Source organism: Sinocyclocheilus grahami, unplaced genomic scaffold (genome assembly GCF_001515645.1).
Source record: "Sinocyclocheilus grahami isolate Dianchi unplaced genomic scaffold, SAMN03320097.WGS_v1.1 scaffold60.1, whole genome shotgun sequence".
NCBI classification, from domain to species: domain Eukaryota; kingdom Metazoa; phylum Chordata; class Actinopteri; order Cypriniformes; family Cyprinidae; genus Sinocyclocheilus; species Sinocyclocheilus grahami.
Window position 1 is genome coordinate 1,925,929 of NW_015505239.1, and position 16,825 is coordinate 1,942,753.

The window sequence follows — 16,825 nt, forward strand, 5'->3', positions numbered from 1 at the left end:
AAAAAAAAAAAATACCGTCATATACTGTGAAACCGGTATAATTTTAAAAAATACCGTGATATAAAATTTTTGGTCATACCACCCAGCACTAAGACTAGGGTGACCATACGTGCCATTTTCCCAGGACGCGTCCTGGCCAGGATTTCTATATTGCCAAAAATATCTAGGTTTTGGCTTTGTTTGCGTGTGCAGACCGATTTTTGACATTCGAATATTTGACATCAAAATACCATACAGACAGTTCCTTATGCTTTCAAAATGCTCTCGAGGTATTTTGATGTCATACACCGATCAGTCTGCACACGCAAACAAAGCCAAAACCTAGATATTTTAGGCAATATAGAAATCCTGGCCAGAACGCGTCCTGGGAAAATGGCACGTATGGTCACCCTAACTAAGACAATGTCTTATGTAATGTAATCAGAACACTCCATATCTTTATTTTAGGCTTTGTTCAGGCAGGCAGCAGAATTTAGGATATTAAGCACAAGTAACATCATTAAAGTCTACAATACTTTTTGGAGCTGCGTCTGAAAACACTCCCTTTCTTGTTTCTTACATAACAAACCAGTGTTGTTTTAGTATTATTTACATGATATGAATTTTAATATAGTTTATTCATAAGTTTCTTTTTATTTTAGTTTTAGTAATTTTATGTGCTTTTGTCATTTTTTTTATATTTCTATTTAGCTTTAATTTATTTTTATTTCAGTTTGTTTTATTAATTTTAGTACTTAAACTTTAAATTTTCCATCTAATTTCTATAACTTATTTTACTTCAGCCATATTTAAATTACCAAAAATGATTTTTAACAACACTGTGACAAACTGTGGCATTCATTATGTAGCCAATCATGAACGAATGAACAAGTCGGCGGTATCTCCATGCATGTGTAAAATCTGAATGTGCAAAAATGCCTCGAGTTCAGCATGATAGACATGAGCAGAGGCACAATTTCCATGTTTTTCAACCTTTCTTTCCACAGTGACAGCTACTCTCATTTGTAGTATGAGAAAGTCTTTTGGCATTGTGAGATGCTTACATTATTGCTATAGCAACTGAAGTAGATACACCGGATATGGACTACACTGTTTGAACAAACAGATCAGAGTTAATCACACGCAGAACAGCAATGCAGACAGTCAGTCCTCAAGATCGGATTTAAAAAACAGCTCATGCGAAAAAAGCCCGAGTCTCCGTAAGTTAAAATCACTCGCTCATTCATTCATTTGTTTGTGCATTCAAGGCCTTGTCACATTTTGTTAAGCTGCTAAATGTACCACATACCTCCAGCCAGCTGAGAGTACCGCTGAGCTTCCTGATGGTCCAGGCTGACTCTACCTGCAAATCACAACAACATCAGTCAATACTGTAATCAATGACGTTGTACACTAAAAAAAACTCAACTCTACTGATGTCAGATGCTACACAACACAGACTATACAAAACTGGTCAAATGTTAGCATAACTATGACACATTTATCCTTCATGTTGTATACAATTCAGTATAGTGACCATTGCTCAATAACGTCACAAACAAACTAAAATTCATTTTTTAAATTTTAATAGTACTGACACTAATTACATATATTTACACATTCTGAACTATATTTTGTGGTATCTGTTATAAACATAATATTGTGTATCCCTATTTGGTCAATTTTAATTAAATCAAAAGGGGTGAAAGAACAAGAAATGATGATGAAAAGAGGGGAAAATGGGAAAATTCTGGATTCAAACTCATGTCAGTCACATGAGCAACATGGCTCAGTGCACAAGCGCTAACCACCAAGCCACAGCTCCAAGGCTAAATTGATCACTTTAGACAAGAGAATGTTTTAAGAAGGTTTGATATGTTCTCTAGCTATTATGATTGAACCAAAGCCCAGATTTTGACTGTACATTTAACATATGTTGAAAGCTTTGGAGTCAATCCAGCAGAGCTCTTCACAACCGAAGCCCCATTCTAGTACTTCAGCATCAGAAGCCGCGTTTTAAAACATAACCATAATTTTCAAACTTATTTTTTACAATTACTACCATGTGCAGTGGCCTCCAAAGAGATTCTCGGGACTGTCTGGAAAACATTACAGGAATGTATCAACTTCCTGGAGCTTTGGCGCACGTGAAAATGCCAGGACTCCTACGCCAAACCCACTTACTAGCAGAGAAATGTCTGTGGCGAACAAATGAACACTTACACTGTGCTCTCCCTCTGTAGTGCGCACATCATAGACATACGCGAGAACGATGTCCACCAAACCGAGCCAGGCGTGGAAGCGTGCTTTCTTATCCAGCAAGTATGAATGGTTTGTGAATTTCCTCATCTGCTCTTTTTCTTCTTCTGTGAAAGTTATTGCTGGAAGTACAGAGAGAGAGAGAAAGAGAGACATTCAGTGTTGTTTATCAAGTTATCTCAGGGAGGTACAGTCAAAGTCAATCTCTGACAAATTCTCCCCGAAAAACAAGTATAAACGCAGGGCTCCAGCAGGGAATGATGGATGCCTCTGCTTGGCTGAGAGCTTTAAGAAACGAAAGCATGTTCTCCGCAATTATTTTTAAATCAAAGTCGGGAGATGAGGATTTTGAAGCATAGTAAAGTTACTGCATGGGAAGAGCAAAGTTACAAAGCTTGATTGATGCCCTAAACTGACTTGAGTCGAAGGCAGGGCAGTAAGAGAGAGAGAGAGAGAGATATATAGAGAGAGAGAGAGAAAGGGCAAGTCAGCACTTTAGTAGCGGCTGAAAGTGAACCCCTTCTTGGCTGCAGTGCTGCCCCTGATAGAGCCCCTTGTGTGCATGCTTGCATGTCCATATACACACACACACACTTAAAGCTAGTGCTGGCAGAGGTCGAGTTCTGGCTCTGTTGGGAGCTGCTGGATTCCAGCGACATGACGACTGAACAGCTCCCCCATTATCTCTCTCTCTTTCTCTCTACCTGATTTACCCTCTTACACATCTGCCCCCACCTGGCAGAAAATACTGACTCCTGTGAGACCAAAACCAGGAGCTGAAGAGAGAGTTCAACTCCACCCCAGCTCTTGTCTTCTCTTTATATTAAACTGTTTCTGTCACCAATTACAGATTTAGTTTTTTTGTTGTTTATGAAGGAACTTTTAGAACTTGTGGAACTGTTATATTGTAGGATAAAGATTTCAAATGCGTTCCTTCTATATTAAAAAACTGGTGTTTTAAAGAAACAGTTCATCCAAAAAAAATAAAAATCATCATCATTAACTCACCCTCATTTCAAACCTGTAGGGTAGTTGCATTGTGGAGATCCAAAAAAACAAAAAACAATTACCAAAGTAGATAAAAGTAGCAAAACGTAAATAAAGTGCAAAATTGTGCCATATATCCTAGTTTGCTGAAGCCATTCGATTTGTGTGAGAAACAGACTAAAATGTAATTAATTATTTACGGATTTAAATCTCAGCTGTGCGATATGAATATGTGCATACTCAGATTTGGTCACAACAGAAATGAAAACCAAGAAAATGCATTCAAGAAAAACCTAGTGTGACACATCTTGACATGCCATATATGAATATACACAGTTGAAACCAAGGCTGCATTTATTTGATCAAAAATACAGTAATATTGTGAATTATAACTATAATTTTAAAGAACTGATATCTATTTTAATATATTTTAAAATGTAATTTATTCCTGTGATGGCAAACGGAATATTCAGCAGCCTGAATTCAAGTCTTCAGTGTCATCGGTAGCTGAAGGGTAATGTACATGAAAGGTAAACTTGTCTTATTTCAAAGCTGCTCTATTGACAATACAAACGAGAACCACTTAAGTATCTTCACCTCCTCCTCTTCTGGTGTTGAGTGAATTGCATTTGTGGCTGTATGCGAACAAAAAAGCTCTCATGTATTGTGAACACGCCAGATTTGAATATACGTCATATGTCAGTGAATGAGGAGTTAAATATTGGCTTGTTCCTCACACAAAGATATTCAGAAAGATTATTCAGCATTATTCTAACGTTGGTCACCATCCACTTTTGTTCTATTAAAAGTGGAGTCCGATTAATTGATTAATTCTAATCGCCTGATGTCGTCTGTTATACAATCACTGAAACAAAGAATCGTCATACTGACGAAGGCAGATAGCCAAAATGTTTGTCTATTTTATCTCTTGCTTTGATTCTAATAAAAGACCCAATGAGTGCATATACCAACCTTTGTAACAATCAAAAAGAGCAGGCTGGACATTCTGCTAGATAGGTAACTGTGACTTTATTTATCTTTAAATATTTTATATTTCATTAACTTAATATCTAACAAACAGACTATTTTTCTACAGTACTGTAAACTTTCTCACAGTTACCTTTTTATTTTTCCCTGTAAGAGGAGTCTTTTTTTATGAGTACTTACACATTTCTAATGTACAAATACTGGCAATGCCATGTTGGGGCTATAACAGACTTCTTTTATGGAATGCATTATAATTTGTCATTCATTCAATGGCAAAATCTGCAAAAACAACATCTGACACCACACAGGTGCCCAGACCACTAACACAAGCAGCTATTGGAGTGAGATTGGGGAGTGGAACAATGAAGTGCATACATGCATAAACACATACGGTGAGGCTGTCATCTCCATTGGGACCTAGAGTGTGAAGATACCCGATACACATGGGAAAGCAAGTACACACACACAAAATAAAGGGAGAAGGCAAGGAAGCAGCAAGAAATCTTGAATTAGAATCTCAAGCAGCAAACAGAACATGTTTTTATATGTGTGTGATCTCTGCCATGCAGGAAGGTTTCTCATCATAAAGACAAAGCGAAAGAGTGAAGCCTTTGGGTATACCTATTCACAAATCAGAGAATTGCACTTAGAATGTAGCGACTAGTCTGAAAAGAAAATGTCTTGGTATGAGTTTCTCTCTTCCTACAACCACGAGTGCACCTTTTCTTTTGAGGGGCACAGTGGAAATCATGGCTACCTTGGTGTCCTGAGGGTGATAAAACATGACCAGAGGGAAATAAAACTTTAGCCATGTGACTGTGTGATTTCCGCTAAAGTGTATTAGATGCCTTTTTTCTAAATAATTGCCAAAAGTTAATGATTAAATAATTTGTTTCAAAATTGCACTTAAAATCCCCTTGGTACTGCTGTGTGGCACAATGTATAAGATGCTTCTTCATTGACTAGACATGAATTGCGTTATTTCAGTGGTGAGAGTAGGTTGTGGATATTCAACCATTAATCTCAAACTATTACAAAGAAATAAAGCCTACCTGGTTTCTCGTATCTATCTAATGATAGCTAAACGATAATGAAAAACGAACAAGCTCATCCTAATACCCAAAGAGCGAAGGCCCTAATTAACTTTAATGGCTTAATGAGCCATATCCAGTCAGGAAAAACTTAGAAAACAGTGAGGAGTAGATATATTGGCACTGATTTGTGTGCACTTAACTCAGGATGTTCAGTACGGTCTGTCCAAGCAATTAGTAGCAATTAATCTGCTTCATGCATTCAGCATACTGATGAGAACACTAATAATATAGTCGTATAGAAGCGCCTGTGTGCTAAGTAGCTGCACAATGTTATTTGATTGATTGACAGCAGAGACAGACAGTTTGGAATGCATATCTTCAAATATCTCCATCTCCCTCTGCTTAATCCTTCTCCATCTTCTTCATCTGTGATAGGACCAGCTGTGTAACCCCCCCGTCCCCTCTGCACCAACATATGCTCGCAGCTCAGAGTAATTTCCTCATTCTGTAATCGGGCACTGAGGAATTAGTACACTACTCTAGTGATAAAGAACATGCTGGTGTGGGACACAATCGCTTCTCGGCTGTCCATGTCTGTGCCGCTTAATCACACTCGTCTCACACACGTCAATATTCCATGCAACTTTAAACGTGCCAGATAAGGTTTTCAGAGATTGTACTATTACAACAGATGTGCCAAGAAAGAAAGAGACAGAGAAACAGACAGACAAAACGATAGCTATATAGCTAGATGAAAAATAGAGCTAAGATAGATGGAAAGAAAAAGACAGACGGATTGAAGAAAAGATGGAAGAAATAAGAAAGGAATAGATAGACAGACAGAATGACAGAACGGCAGATATAAAGAAACACAGATAGACAGAACGACATAACTATAGAACGATAGACAGACCAGACAAAAAAAACAGAATGACAGAGAGATATAATGATGGACAGACAAAGAGATAGATAGATAGATAGATAGATAGATAGATAGATAGATAGATAGATAGATCAGACAGAGAACAAGCTGCTGTGTGGGCACAAAAGTGGGCTGAGAGGTGGTTTGTACCTTGCTGACTAAACTAACTCTGTGACTCACACGCAGCCTAATCATCAATATGACTCAGCAGTTATAAAACATTGACAAAAACACATATAAATCTCCCAAAGAGTAAAAGTATGAGTGTTAAAACAGTGCGAGGCTACAAATAGCTTCAAATCTCCTCCCTTGTGCAACGTGAAAACATGACCCTGTCGCTAGTCTAATATTAGGGTCCCAAGATGATCAGTTTCCGGCAAAGGCGCGCCACCTGCTGGCAGAGCCTAGGAACCACTTCTGGAAATATTCCAGGGTTACAATAAAACTTGGCGACCTTAACTAAACCCGACCTAATTCTTCATCCAGACCCATGGACCCAAAACACAAGACAAAGCTGTAATTTTGCACTGTGTGTAAATACATTTAGGGAGTTTAACTTTATTCTCTACAGACAAAGCGATATATCGAATCTGAGGAGGTAAGGGTCTCACAGGTGTCGGAGTGTGTTGAAGGGTCCGGGCTCAGTTCTCTCCACCACGGTTTAAACTTCAGCAGGTTTCTGATCTCCTCCTCATCCTCATACAAGTTTACCCTGCATGAAGAAAAAATAAAACTGAATATGTGGATGTTCTGTCATGTGCGGGATATGATATGAAATACTATTTTAAATGATCTTTATAAATGTAGAAAATTTGATGAAATTCAGTACAGGAACAGCAATGGTGGACTTACAAGTAATGGTCAGCACAAAATATTGTGGTCTCTGCATCTAGTCGAGTGCGTCTCCTGAGCTCAGGAGCAGTATTGTCAGGATCCTTCACGTCAATCACCTCATTCAGCTCCTCCTGATTGACACAAAGCAAAACAATGGGTTGTCCACAACAACTCCAGGTCATTTATTTTTTAATATGTCTTGTGTCATCTTTATCAAAAACACTGTAAAAAGACCATGTCTATAGTCTCATCAGGGACAGATGTTCTTACTTGCAGTCTGGTGAAGACTCCAGACCTAAGGTTTCCAAAGCCATACTTGTGGTATTCTTTCAGCGTCTCTGCTGGCGTTTCAGTGTAAACCTCCTGTTCTATCTGCCAATCAAACTCCTCCTCTTCATCTTCCTCCTCACATCCTCCACCACAGGCCTCTGAGAGAACGCCAACAGAGTACTCTTTACCTGTGTCCTCCACCAGTGGTTTGGCTGACCTTGATCCCTTAGGAGCCAGGAGACTGGTGAGCATCTCCAAACCCTCAAAGTGCTGTCCGGCCGTCTCTTTAGGGACATGCAGTGTGAAGAGGCCTGATACATACACACATACTTAAAGTGGTGTAACAGAGACAAATCATTTATCCTGTTTTGTGACATAAATTTGAGTGAAACTGATTATTGAAAAAGAAAAAAAAAAAAACGTAGGATGGGGTTCTATCTATCGGTTGTTGATTGGATGGAGGCCGACCTGAATGCGAGCTTGCAATCATTTGTAAGAAAAGGGTTCAAGAGGGCTAAATGATTGGAGAATACGAAGTATTATGCAATCTACTAAATAACTGCATAATACTAAGATGCTGCAATGCAGTTTCTGAATGTATTCTAAATGATTGTTAAAGCATTGTTTTAGGGTTACTAGGTTGTTCTTTTTAGGGCATTACTAGGTGGGGTTAACTTTATGTACTGGACCAAGTCTAAGAGTGTCTATTCTTTGCTCCTCTTTGGTCTGTATGTGCACTCCAGAAAGGGAGTTTGATAGAAACTAATTTTTTCTGCAATTCTGTTTGGTTCCAATGGTAATGGTGCCTTTAAATCGCTAAATAGCTCATTAGGCAAGCAACTTTACATGAAACAAAAACAGTAGGACACAACAAAATGAAGTCATTAAAGGCAGCATGAAATGGAAATTCACTCTATTTTCTATAGATTATAATGTGGATTCTTCCATGCACATTTCATTTCACATTCACAACTCTTTTGACCTTGTAATTTTTAATCAAATTGTCATACGCATCCTTATAAACCCTGCCCCTTTCATTTAATAGACTGCAAATTCGCATTTAGATCCCCTCCATGTAATCAATAGCTGGTGGACTGAATGAAATCCCTGACCTTCCCTTTTTTTCTTTTCAATAAGTAGTTTCACACAGATGTTTGTCACAATACGGAAGAACAGATCTGTTGATATTTCAGTTACATCACAACTTTAAAGCGACAGTTCACCCAAAAAAAAAAAAAAAAAAATCAGTTCTTTCTTCTGTGGAATGCAAAATATCTTTTTTTTTTTTGTCCATACAATGAAAGTCTGTGGTGCACAAAACAACATACTTTAAAATACCATCCTTTGTGCTTAACAGAAGAAAAATAGTCTTGTGAACACTCTCCCCAGCTGCTATTGGTCAAGCAAACAGAGAGTCCCACCCCAAACTCATGCCATTGGTTAAGCCACTGTTGCTGTGTAGGTCTGGTCGGGATTCTTAAACAAACAGAGCAATGTTTTGAAAGCAGCCACAATATTTACTCTTTTCTGGGAAATCGGCATTTGTAAGAAAAGGGTTCAAGAGGGCTAAATGATTGGAGAATACGAAGTATTATGCAATCTACTAAATAACTGCATAATACTAAGATGCTGCAATGCAGTTTCTGAATGTATTCTAAATGATTGTTAAAGCATTGTTTTAGGGTTACTAGGTTGTTCTTTTTAGGGCATTACTAGGTGGGGTTAACTTTATGTACTGGACCAAGTCTAAGAGTGTCTATTCTTTGCTCCTCTTTGGTCTGTATGTGCACTCCAGAAAGGGAGTTTGATAGAAACTAATTTTTTCTGCAATTCTGTTTGGTTCCAATGGTAATGGTGCCTTTAAATCGCTAAATAGCTCATTAGGCAAGCAACTTTACATGAAACAAAAACAGTAGGACACAACAAAATGAAGTCATTAAAGGCAGCATGAAATGGAAATTCACTCTATTTTCTATAGATTATAATGTGGATTCTTCCATGCACATTTCATTTCACATTCACAACTCTTTTGACCTTGTAATTTTTAATCAAATTGTCATACGCATCCTTATAAACCCTGCCCCTTTCATTTAATAGACTGCAAATTCGCATTTAGATCCCCTCCATGTAATCAATAGCTGGTGGACTGAATGAAATCCCTGACCTTCCCTTTTTTTCTTTTCAATAAGTAGTTTCACACAGATGTTTGTCACAATACGGAAGAACAGATCTGTTGATATTTCAGTTACATCACAACTTTAAAGCGACAGTTCACCCAAAAAAATAAAAATAAAAATCAGTTCTTTCTTCTGTGGAATGCAAAATATCTTTTTTTTTTTTGTCCATACAATGAAAGTCTGTGGTGCACAAAACAACATACTTTAAAATACCATCCTTTGTGCTTAACAGAAGAAAAATAGTCTTGTGAACACTCTCCCCAGCTGCTATTGGTCAAGCAAACAGAGAGTCCCACCCCAAACTCATGCCATTGGTTAAGCCACTGTTGCTGTGTAGGTCTGGTCGGGATTCTTAAACAAACAGAGCAATGTTTTGAAAGCAGCCACAATATTTACTCTTTTCTGGGAAATCGGCCTACATGCGGCTTACTTATAGTTGTCTCAACCTATTAAGCTGCGGCAGGAGAAAATATTTTAACCATTAAAAATGCACACATCACCCTTAAAATGACAATACTTGCCTTGATTATTGTCCTTACAGATTTGGGAATGATTTATAATTTCTTATGTAAACACAGAAAGCAATTAGAGGTACTTTATAATAGACGACTGCTGAATTATTCACTGGCTGTCGATCAAAGACAATGTGTTGAAACGAGGCCAATGAGATGTCAAGCAGAGGATCCTGTGGCCATTAGGTATCATTGAAAGCGCTAATAGGCAGCTCATTAAAAGACATGTCGGGACTACGGCAGATCGGTCAGATACAATCACAGCGCTGCTTCTGCTGTTTCTTTCTGAATGAAAGATTGATAAGCACTGCATAAAAGAGAGCGAGCGAGCATAATCAAACTGAAGGTGTATCATAATAAAGAAAGAAGAGACTTATGGAATCGGTGAGATGGATCTTTATGATGCTGACAGCTCGACCGACTGATTAAATGTGAGAATTCTGTGCTATAATTAAGTCCGCTCTGCAGAAAGAAAGACGGCAAAAGAGAGAAACAAAGAGAGGATCTGCATTTCTAAAACTGTGCTCATTATTCCCATTACTGGAAAACAAATAAGATTTCAACTAAGCTGGATTGCTGGTCTTAGTTGGACCAACTTGGGCTGTTTTCAGATGGAATAGCCGGCTACCTAGCTAAACCAGATAAAAGCAGTTGAGCCAGGTTGAAAGACCATCTTAAAGGGGTGCTATTATGCTTTTTCACTTTTTCAACTTTAGTTAGTCTGTAATGTTGCTGTTTGAGCATAAAAAAGATCTGCAAAGTTACAAAGCTCAAAGTCCAATTCAAAAGGAGATATTTTATTGAACAGAAATCACTTTTCAAAAACTACAACGGATGACTCGTTCAGACTACAACTCATATTTTCTGGGATTTGTGATATCACAAATATCGACGAATGGGATGAGACTGAGCTACACTAGAGAAGGCAACGAGTGTCATCACTATGTCGGAGACACGCTAGCTTTCCCAAGGCAGATGAACTTAGAGTGGTTACAATCATCTGGATTTAAATCACCCTCAAATTGATTTGAGTTTGACGCAATATTTACACTGAAGCTCGCAGGCGGCTATGGTAAGGGGCATGACATTTCCCGACCAGGCTCCGAGTGCTGCCAATCACAACACACACTGGCCCAGCTAACCAGTGGTGGACAGTAACAAAGTAGTTTTACTTCCTTACTGTACTTAAGTACATATTTCAAGTAGCTGTACTTTACTGGAGTAGTTTTATTTGGAGTAACTTTTACTTCACTACATTCCAAAGCATAAGATCGTACTTTTTACTTCACTACATTTCATAAAACTTATCGTTACTCCTTGGCTTATAATATATCACGTGCTCTGAGACGCAGAAGCGGTGTCTGATTCATGAACGAACTGATTCTTTTCAATGAACCCGTTAAATCGGATCGCAAATCGCACCAAACGATTAATTTACGAATTGGAATGATCCGATTGCAGCTGTTCTCGAGTCGACACCTCACTGATTTAAATGATCCGTTTAAAGCGAGTCTCCAGTGAACTGAATTCACAAGTAAACCGGGAGATCTTGTGAATGCGCGCGCGTCTGATGCTGTTAAAAGTATGTTACTAATGTCGAATTTTAGGATTAATTGTTGTAACTGAAAATCATATTTAGGTCAAAGCTGTCAGTAGTTTGTGAACTAAATCTGCTGTAAATGGTGATCTGTTTAAGCTCACTGAAATGCTTGAATGCAGACACATTAACATCAGAGTCTCTATGTTTTAGGTCAAAAAACATTAAAATAACACAGATTAAATAAAATGACTCATGCACATTCATCTTCCCCGCTGCTGTAACGTTAGCAGTTTTACTAAAATGCTATGCATTTAGCCCTATGTGACTTCTGTTTGTAAGCACACATAGCCTAAGTTATTATGCATCTGGATCAACTAGCCGAGTAGACAAATATAAATGTTTATTCATAACCATGCTGAAAATAAGTCAATAATGTTAGCTGATGCTAACTGTCTAGCTAACGAGCTTGCTGGTGCTAAATTGAGGTAATTTAAAAAAAAAATAAAGTCCAAATATTTTTATTCAACCACCTAGATAGATTACATCTAAGGGAAAAAGAAAGGATGTGATGTTCAGTACATGGTAACTACAGTAATTATCAAAATGGGAAGTGATGCCCTCTGGGGGCATTTGGCCAGGGGTGGTTTTACACCATAGACAAGGTTTGAGAAGAAAAAAATCATCAAGAAAATCTAATTATATTTTCCTTATTATATTCATTATTTCCTTATTGGTTATTTTGGGAAAATCCCAGGTATTTTGAGCAGTAGGATTATAAAAAATATATATATATGCTAATATAAAATTAAATGATAAAAGTAGCCTATATAAAAATAAACATTCATCTATCCGTACTTTTTACTTAAGTACATAAAAAATCAAGTACTTTTGTACTTTCACTCAAGTAAAATTGAAAACTGAGTACTTTTACTGGAGTAATATTTTATTATACGGATCTGTACTTTTACTCAAGTACTTGATTTGTGTACTTCGTCCACCACTGCAGCTAACCAATCACAGCACATTTCGTATTTCAGAAGGCGAGCCTTCATTTGATACAGGAACTATTCGAGCCGTTCATGCCAGATTGGGGAAAGAGGTGTTATAATAATGTTAAATATGTGAAAAATAATGTGTTTTTCGAACAACCTAGCATGAGAGCCTGTTCTAGTACACCCCCAAAACAAGATTAAGACTTTGTAAAAGAGCATAATAGGACCCCTTTAAACCATCTAAGCCCATCTTAAACATGTTAAGACTAACTTATTATAGTATTTCTTATTGTTTAAAGATATAGTTCAACCAAAAACTACTTTATAATTCTGTTGTCATTTACTCATGTAGTTCCAAACCTATATAAATTTCTGTTTTTCTGGGGAACATGGCTTTGGTTCCCCATACAATAAAATTCAATGTTCACCAAAACTGTTTGGAGCATAATAGGACCCCTTTAAACCATCTAAGCCCATCTTAAACATGTTAAGACTAACATATTATAGTATTTCTTATTGTTTAAAGATATAGTTCAACCAAAAACTACTTTATAACTCTGTTGTCATTTACTCATGTAGTTCCAAACCTATATACATTTCTGTTTTTCTGGGGAACATGGCTTTGGTTCCCCATACAATAAAATTCAATGTTCACCAAAACTGTTTGTTTACAAGCATTCTTCAAAATACTTCACAGTAAAAGTAGAATTCATATTGAATTTTCACTTTTGGGTGATCTGTTCCTTTAAATCTTCTTTTAATTATTTTATTTTATTGAAGACACACAAAGAGTGAGGATGGAAAACTATGAGAAGGAAACTAACAACTCCAAACCCATGCTTCTCACATGTGCACATCTGGTGTGTGACAGTGTGCTAATTGCTAATCCATCGTAGTGGTTTTTGATCTTCGACTTTGTGTTTTCTTATGTAAACAGGAATTTGTGGAAAGAACAAAATTGTTGGGGCAAAAAAGCAGAGGGATTATATTCCACACATTACATGCTGAATGGTTTAGTCTGTGCTTGAGACAACCTAGCATTAAACAACCTATAATTTGAGACCCTACTAGAACATTAAAGATTAAAACGGTGTTACGGTAAAATGACAATAATTGTTTTGAATGTAGTCATTCCAGATTTGTGAATGATTTATAATTACTTGTTACTCTCTGTAAACACAGAAAGCAGTTAGGCGTTCTTTATGATAGACTACTGCTAAATTATTCACTGGCTGTCGATCAAAGTAGACACTCTGAAACGACAACGAGACGTCAGGGACAGGATCCTGTGGCCATTACTAAGCAACTGGAAATCTTCATGCTATTTGAGCAGTTTGACAGCCTGAACTATAGTGGAAATTGTAAATTCACAGACATGCATAAACAATAATAATAATAGAAAGAAAATAACCTATCAATAAATTCCATGGGAACTGTAAGAAAAAGCAAATCCTTGGCAGTCAAGTAGCATTGTGCTGCCTTAAATTCCTTAATATTTTATATTTTAATTATTTAGTTTTGTAAAGATGTACTTTTGGTTGGTATACTCTGTATCCTTTATGTATGATTTTTACCAAAACCAGTTTAACGCAAACTCCATCCCTAGCCGATTCTAAATATGAGTGTTCCTACGCATTATAATGAATAGTGTTTTGCCCTGTATATAAAATTAGTCAAAAACCAAATGAATGTGTATTGCCCTGTACAAGTTTAAACCTTGTCATTTAAAGCATGATTGCTTAACAAGGGCGTCCTTTATCTTGTTATGTCCCACACTATCCTTTTTGAGATATAATTATGATAATGACAATAATTGCTCTAAAACTCCACAGCAGTTCATTGTAACAGAACTGTTATGAAATACTGACATTTCACTCAGGCAATACAACTTTCTACATCTAGTCCTTAATTACTGTGTTCTGTTTGCCTTAGACCTTAAGTAGAACTTAGTAAGTAAAAATAGAGGGGAACCTTTGATGAAATTGATTTTCAAAAGACTAGGTCAATTTTGCTGCTTCTGCTGAAGCTTGTTTGTGTTGTGTCTTAAAAAATGGCCACTGAGTGGTTAAAAAAAAAAGCAGCATGGGTTTTCTAAGACAGTTGCACACGAAACAATAATAGGGAGTGACTATTACCTTTAGCAATATCGAATGAAGCTTTTTCCCGGCCATCTTCAACTATTCTCCCAGGCAGAGTCAACCTTCAAGGTAGATGATTACACAGATTTATTCATATATATTTTTTAATAAATCTATTATAATTTATTTATTAACATGTCTTTTTATTATTACTAGTATTTTCACCATCTAAAAATGGTTTTAAGTCAGTTATTTCTATCTTTTGCTGTTGCGTGTCAGTAGGAAATTTTACATTTCCAAACATTCGTTTTGCCATTAATTGTAATAATCCAGTGAGATTTTTGTGTGCACAAGGAGTCTGTCAACAGCCATTGCTCCACACAGAGATCTGATCTCATCATCATCCAGTCTGTCTGGAATGACTTGAAGAAACAGAACAAACTGAGACAGACTAAATCCAGAAGAACTGTGACAACGTCTCCACGATGCTTCAAGAGACCAAATAATTTTGGCCACCACTGTGTATATATATCATATATATACACATTACATTTTTGGGTCTCGGTCTTAGTATTTGTAGTTAAAAAGCATTGTAAACATCTTATAAGGACCTATGAGTACTTCCTGTGTTTTAACAGAATGCCATGGTGTTTGCAGGTGAGTCACCTGAGAAAGTAGGGCTTGGCATAGAACTTCAAATCTTCTCCCTGGATGTAGATGTCAAACGCAGATGTTCTGGTGTAGGGTACACGAATAACCACAGTAAGGAAATCGGCATCTTGACTCAGTTCAAAAGCTGGTGTTATCATGATTACACACGGCAAAGCACTGCAGTGAAAGGAGAAAAACACAAACAGTTATTCACACATCTTAAACTGGTTGGGTCCAATTTCAGTTTATTCAGCAGGATCTTACTGACTCAGCATTAAAAATATAACATAATATGTACAACACAATCCTAATGGAATCAAATTTTCATTCAAATTATCAGAGATTAAGTTTATCCAGCAGAATATTATTTTTCTTGAATTTTTTTTCTGTATTTTTATCTTTTAGTGTGCTAATCTATCAATCATGCCATCTTGGCACAGTTTCACTGATCAACTAATAACAGCACAATCGTCACTAATTACAGATAACATACAGTACGTTCTCATTACTTTTGACTGTGGACAAATCTCTAAAAGTTGCTTCTAAACAGAAAACCATCTACTTGACAATGTAATATGAAGTGAAGACCTTAAAAAGTCTGCTCATCTAGTCCCTGGTCTATTTGACATGAAGTCAAATGGATATTTGAAGAGCAGAAAAAATAGGGTAGCTTACAACTCCACCTTGTGGATACTCAATGAGACATAAACAACCCATTTGCTAACTAGCACATTATAAACCTTGAAATGTGATTGGTTTCAAATTAAACTTTACTCTATTTCAATGCAACACTGTTATTCAGCAGTTAAGACACATTCTTAAAATACTGAGGACTAAAAAAAAAACACCTCGTTAAAGGGATAGTTCACCCAAAAATGAAAATTCTGTCATCATTTACTCACCCTCATGTCGTTCCAAACCTGTATGAGTTGCTTTCTTCTGTTGAAGATTGCTGGTAATCAAACGGTTGGTGTTTGCCATTGACTTTCATAGTAGGAAAAAAAAATACTATGCAAGTCAATGGCAAACAACAACCGTTTGATTACCAGCAATCTTCAACAGAAGAAAGCAACTCATACAGGTTTGGAACGACATGAGGGTGAGTAAATGATGACAGAATTTTCATTTTTGGGTGAACTGTCCCTTTAAATGTCTTCCAAGTAACCAAATTCGCTATACTAATATGATACGTGCACGCAGGATAAAAACAAACCCAAAATAATTAACCAAGTGATAACTAAAGCCCAACACAGGTAATAAGCTGTCAAAAGTCCGCATATGTTGTTTGTACACGCAATGTTTACGCCAACGTAAAACAGACAGGACATACTCCATGCACTAGTTAGTACTTTTACGTTTTCAAATTATATAGTAAGATTTAAATAAGGCAATGGCAAACAATATAAACATTATAAAACAAAACTGCTACCTTCACGCCTGTTCTGACGCAGCACATGGACTGCTTCCTGCTCTCTCGACTGGCCATGTTTTACCGTAATGCCACATATAAGGAGGACTACAAACTCGCTTGGATTTTACACTCAATTTCCAATGGTGAAGATGATTAAATACATGGCAGTTAATGTAATTTTAAATATCAATA

The 16,825-nt window shown here is 36.9% G+C and overlaps 1 protein-coding gene across 1 annotated transcript in view; it reads right to left on the minus strand.

The window, feature by feature from the left end:
- Nucleotides 1-16,726, minus strand: part of LOC107584477 (protein SHQ1 homolog) — a 41,032-nt gene extending 24,306 nt beyond the window's left edge. The window contains exons 1-8 of the mRNA XM_016271113.1: nt 16,652-16,726; nt 15,238-15,399; nt 14,629-14,693; nt 7,273-7,583; nt 7,021-7,133; nt 6,780-6,880; nt 2,203-2,360; nt 1,289-1,342 (exon numbers count right to left, since the gene is read on the minus strand). Coding sequence (XP_016126599.1) covers nt 1,289-1,342; nt 2,203-2,360; nt 6,780-6,880; nt 7,021-7,133; nt 7,273-7,583; nt 14,629-14,693; nt 15,238-15,380 — 945 coding nt within the window. The 5' untranslated portion in view covers nt 15,381-15,399; nt 16,652-16,726. The remainder of the gene's footprint in view (nt 1-1,288; nt 1,343-2,202; nt 2,361-6,779; nt 6,881-7,020; nt 7,134-7,272; nt 7,584-14,628; nt 14,694-15,237; nt 15,400-16,651) is intronic.
- Nucleotides 16,727-16,825: the final 99 nt, after the last annotated feature.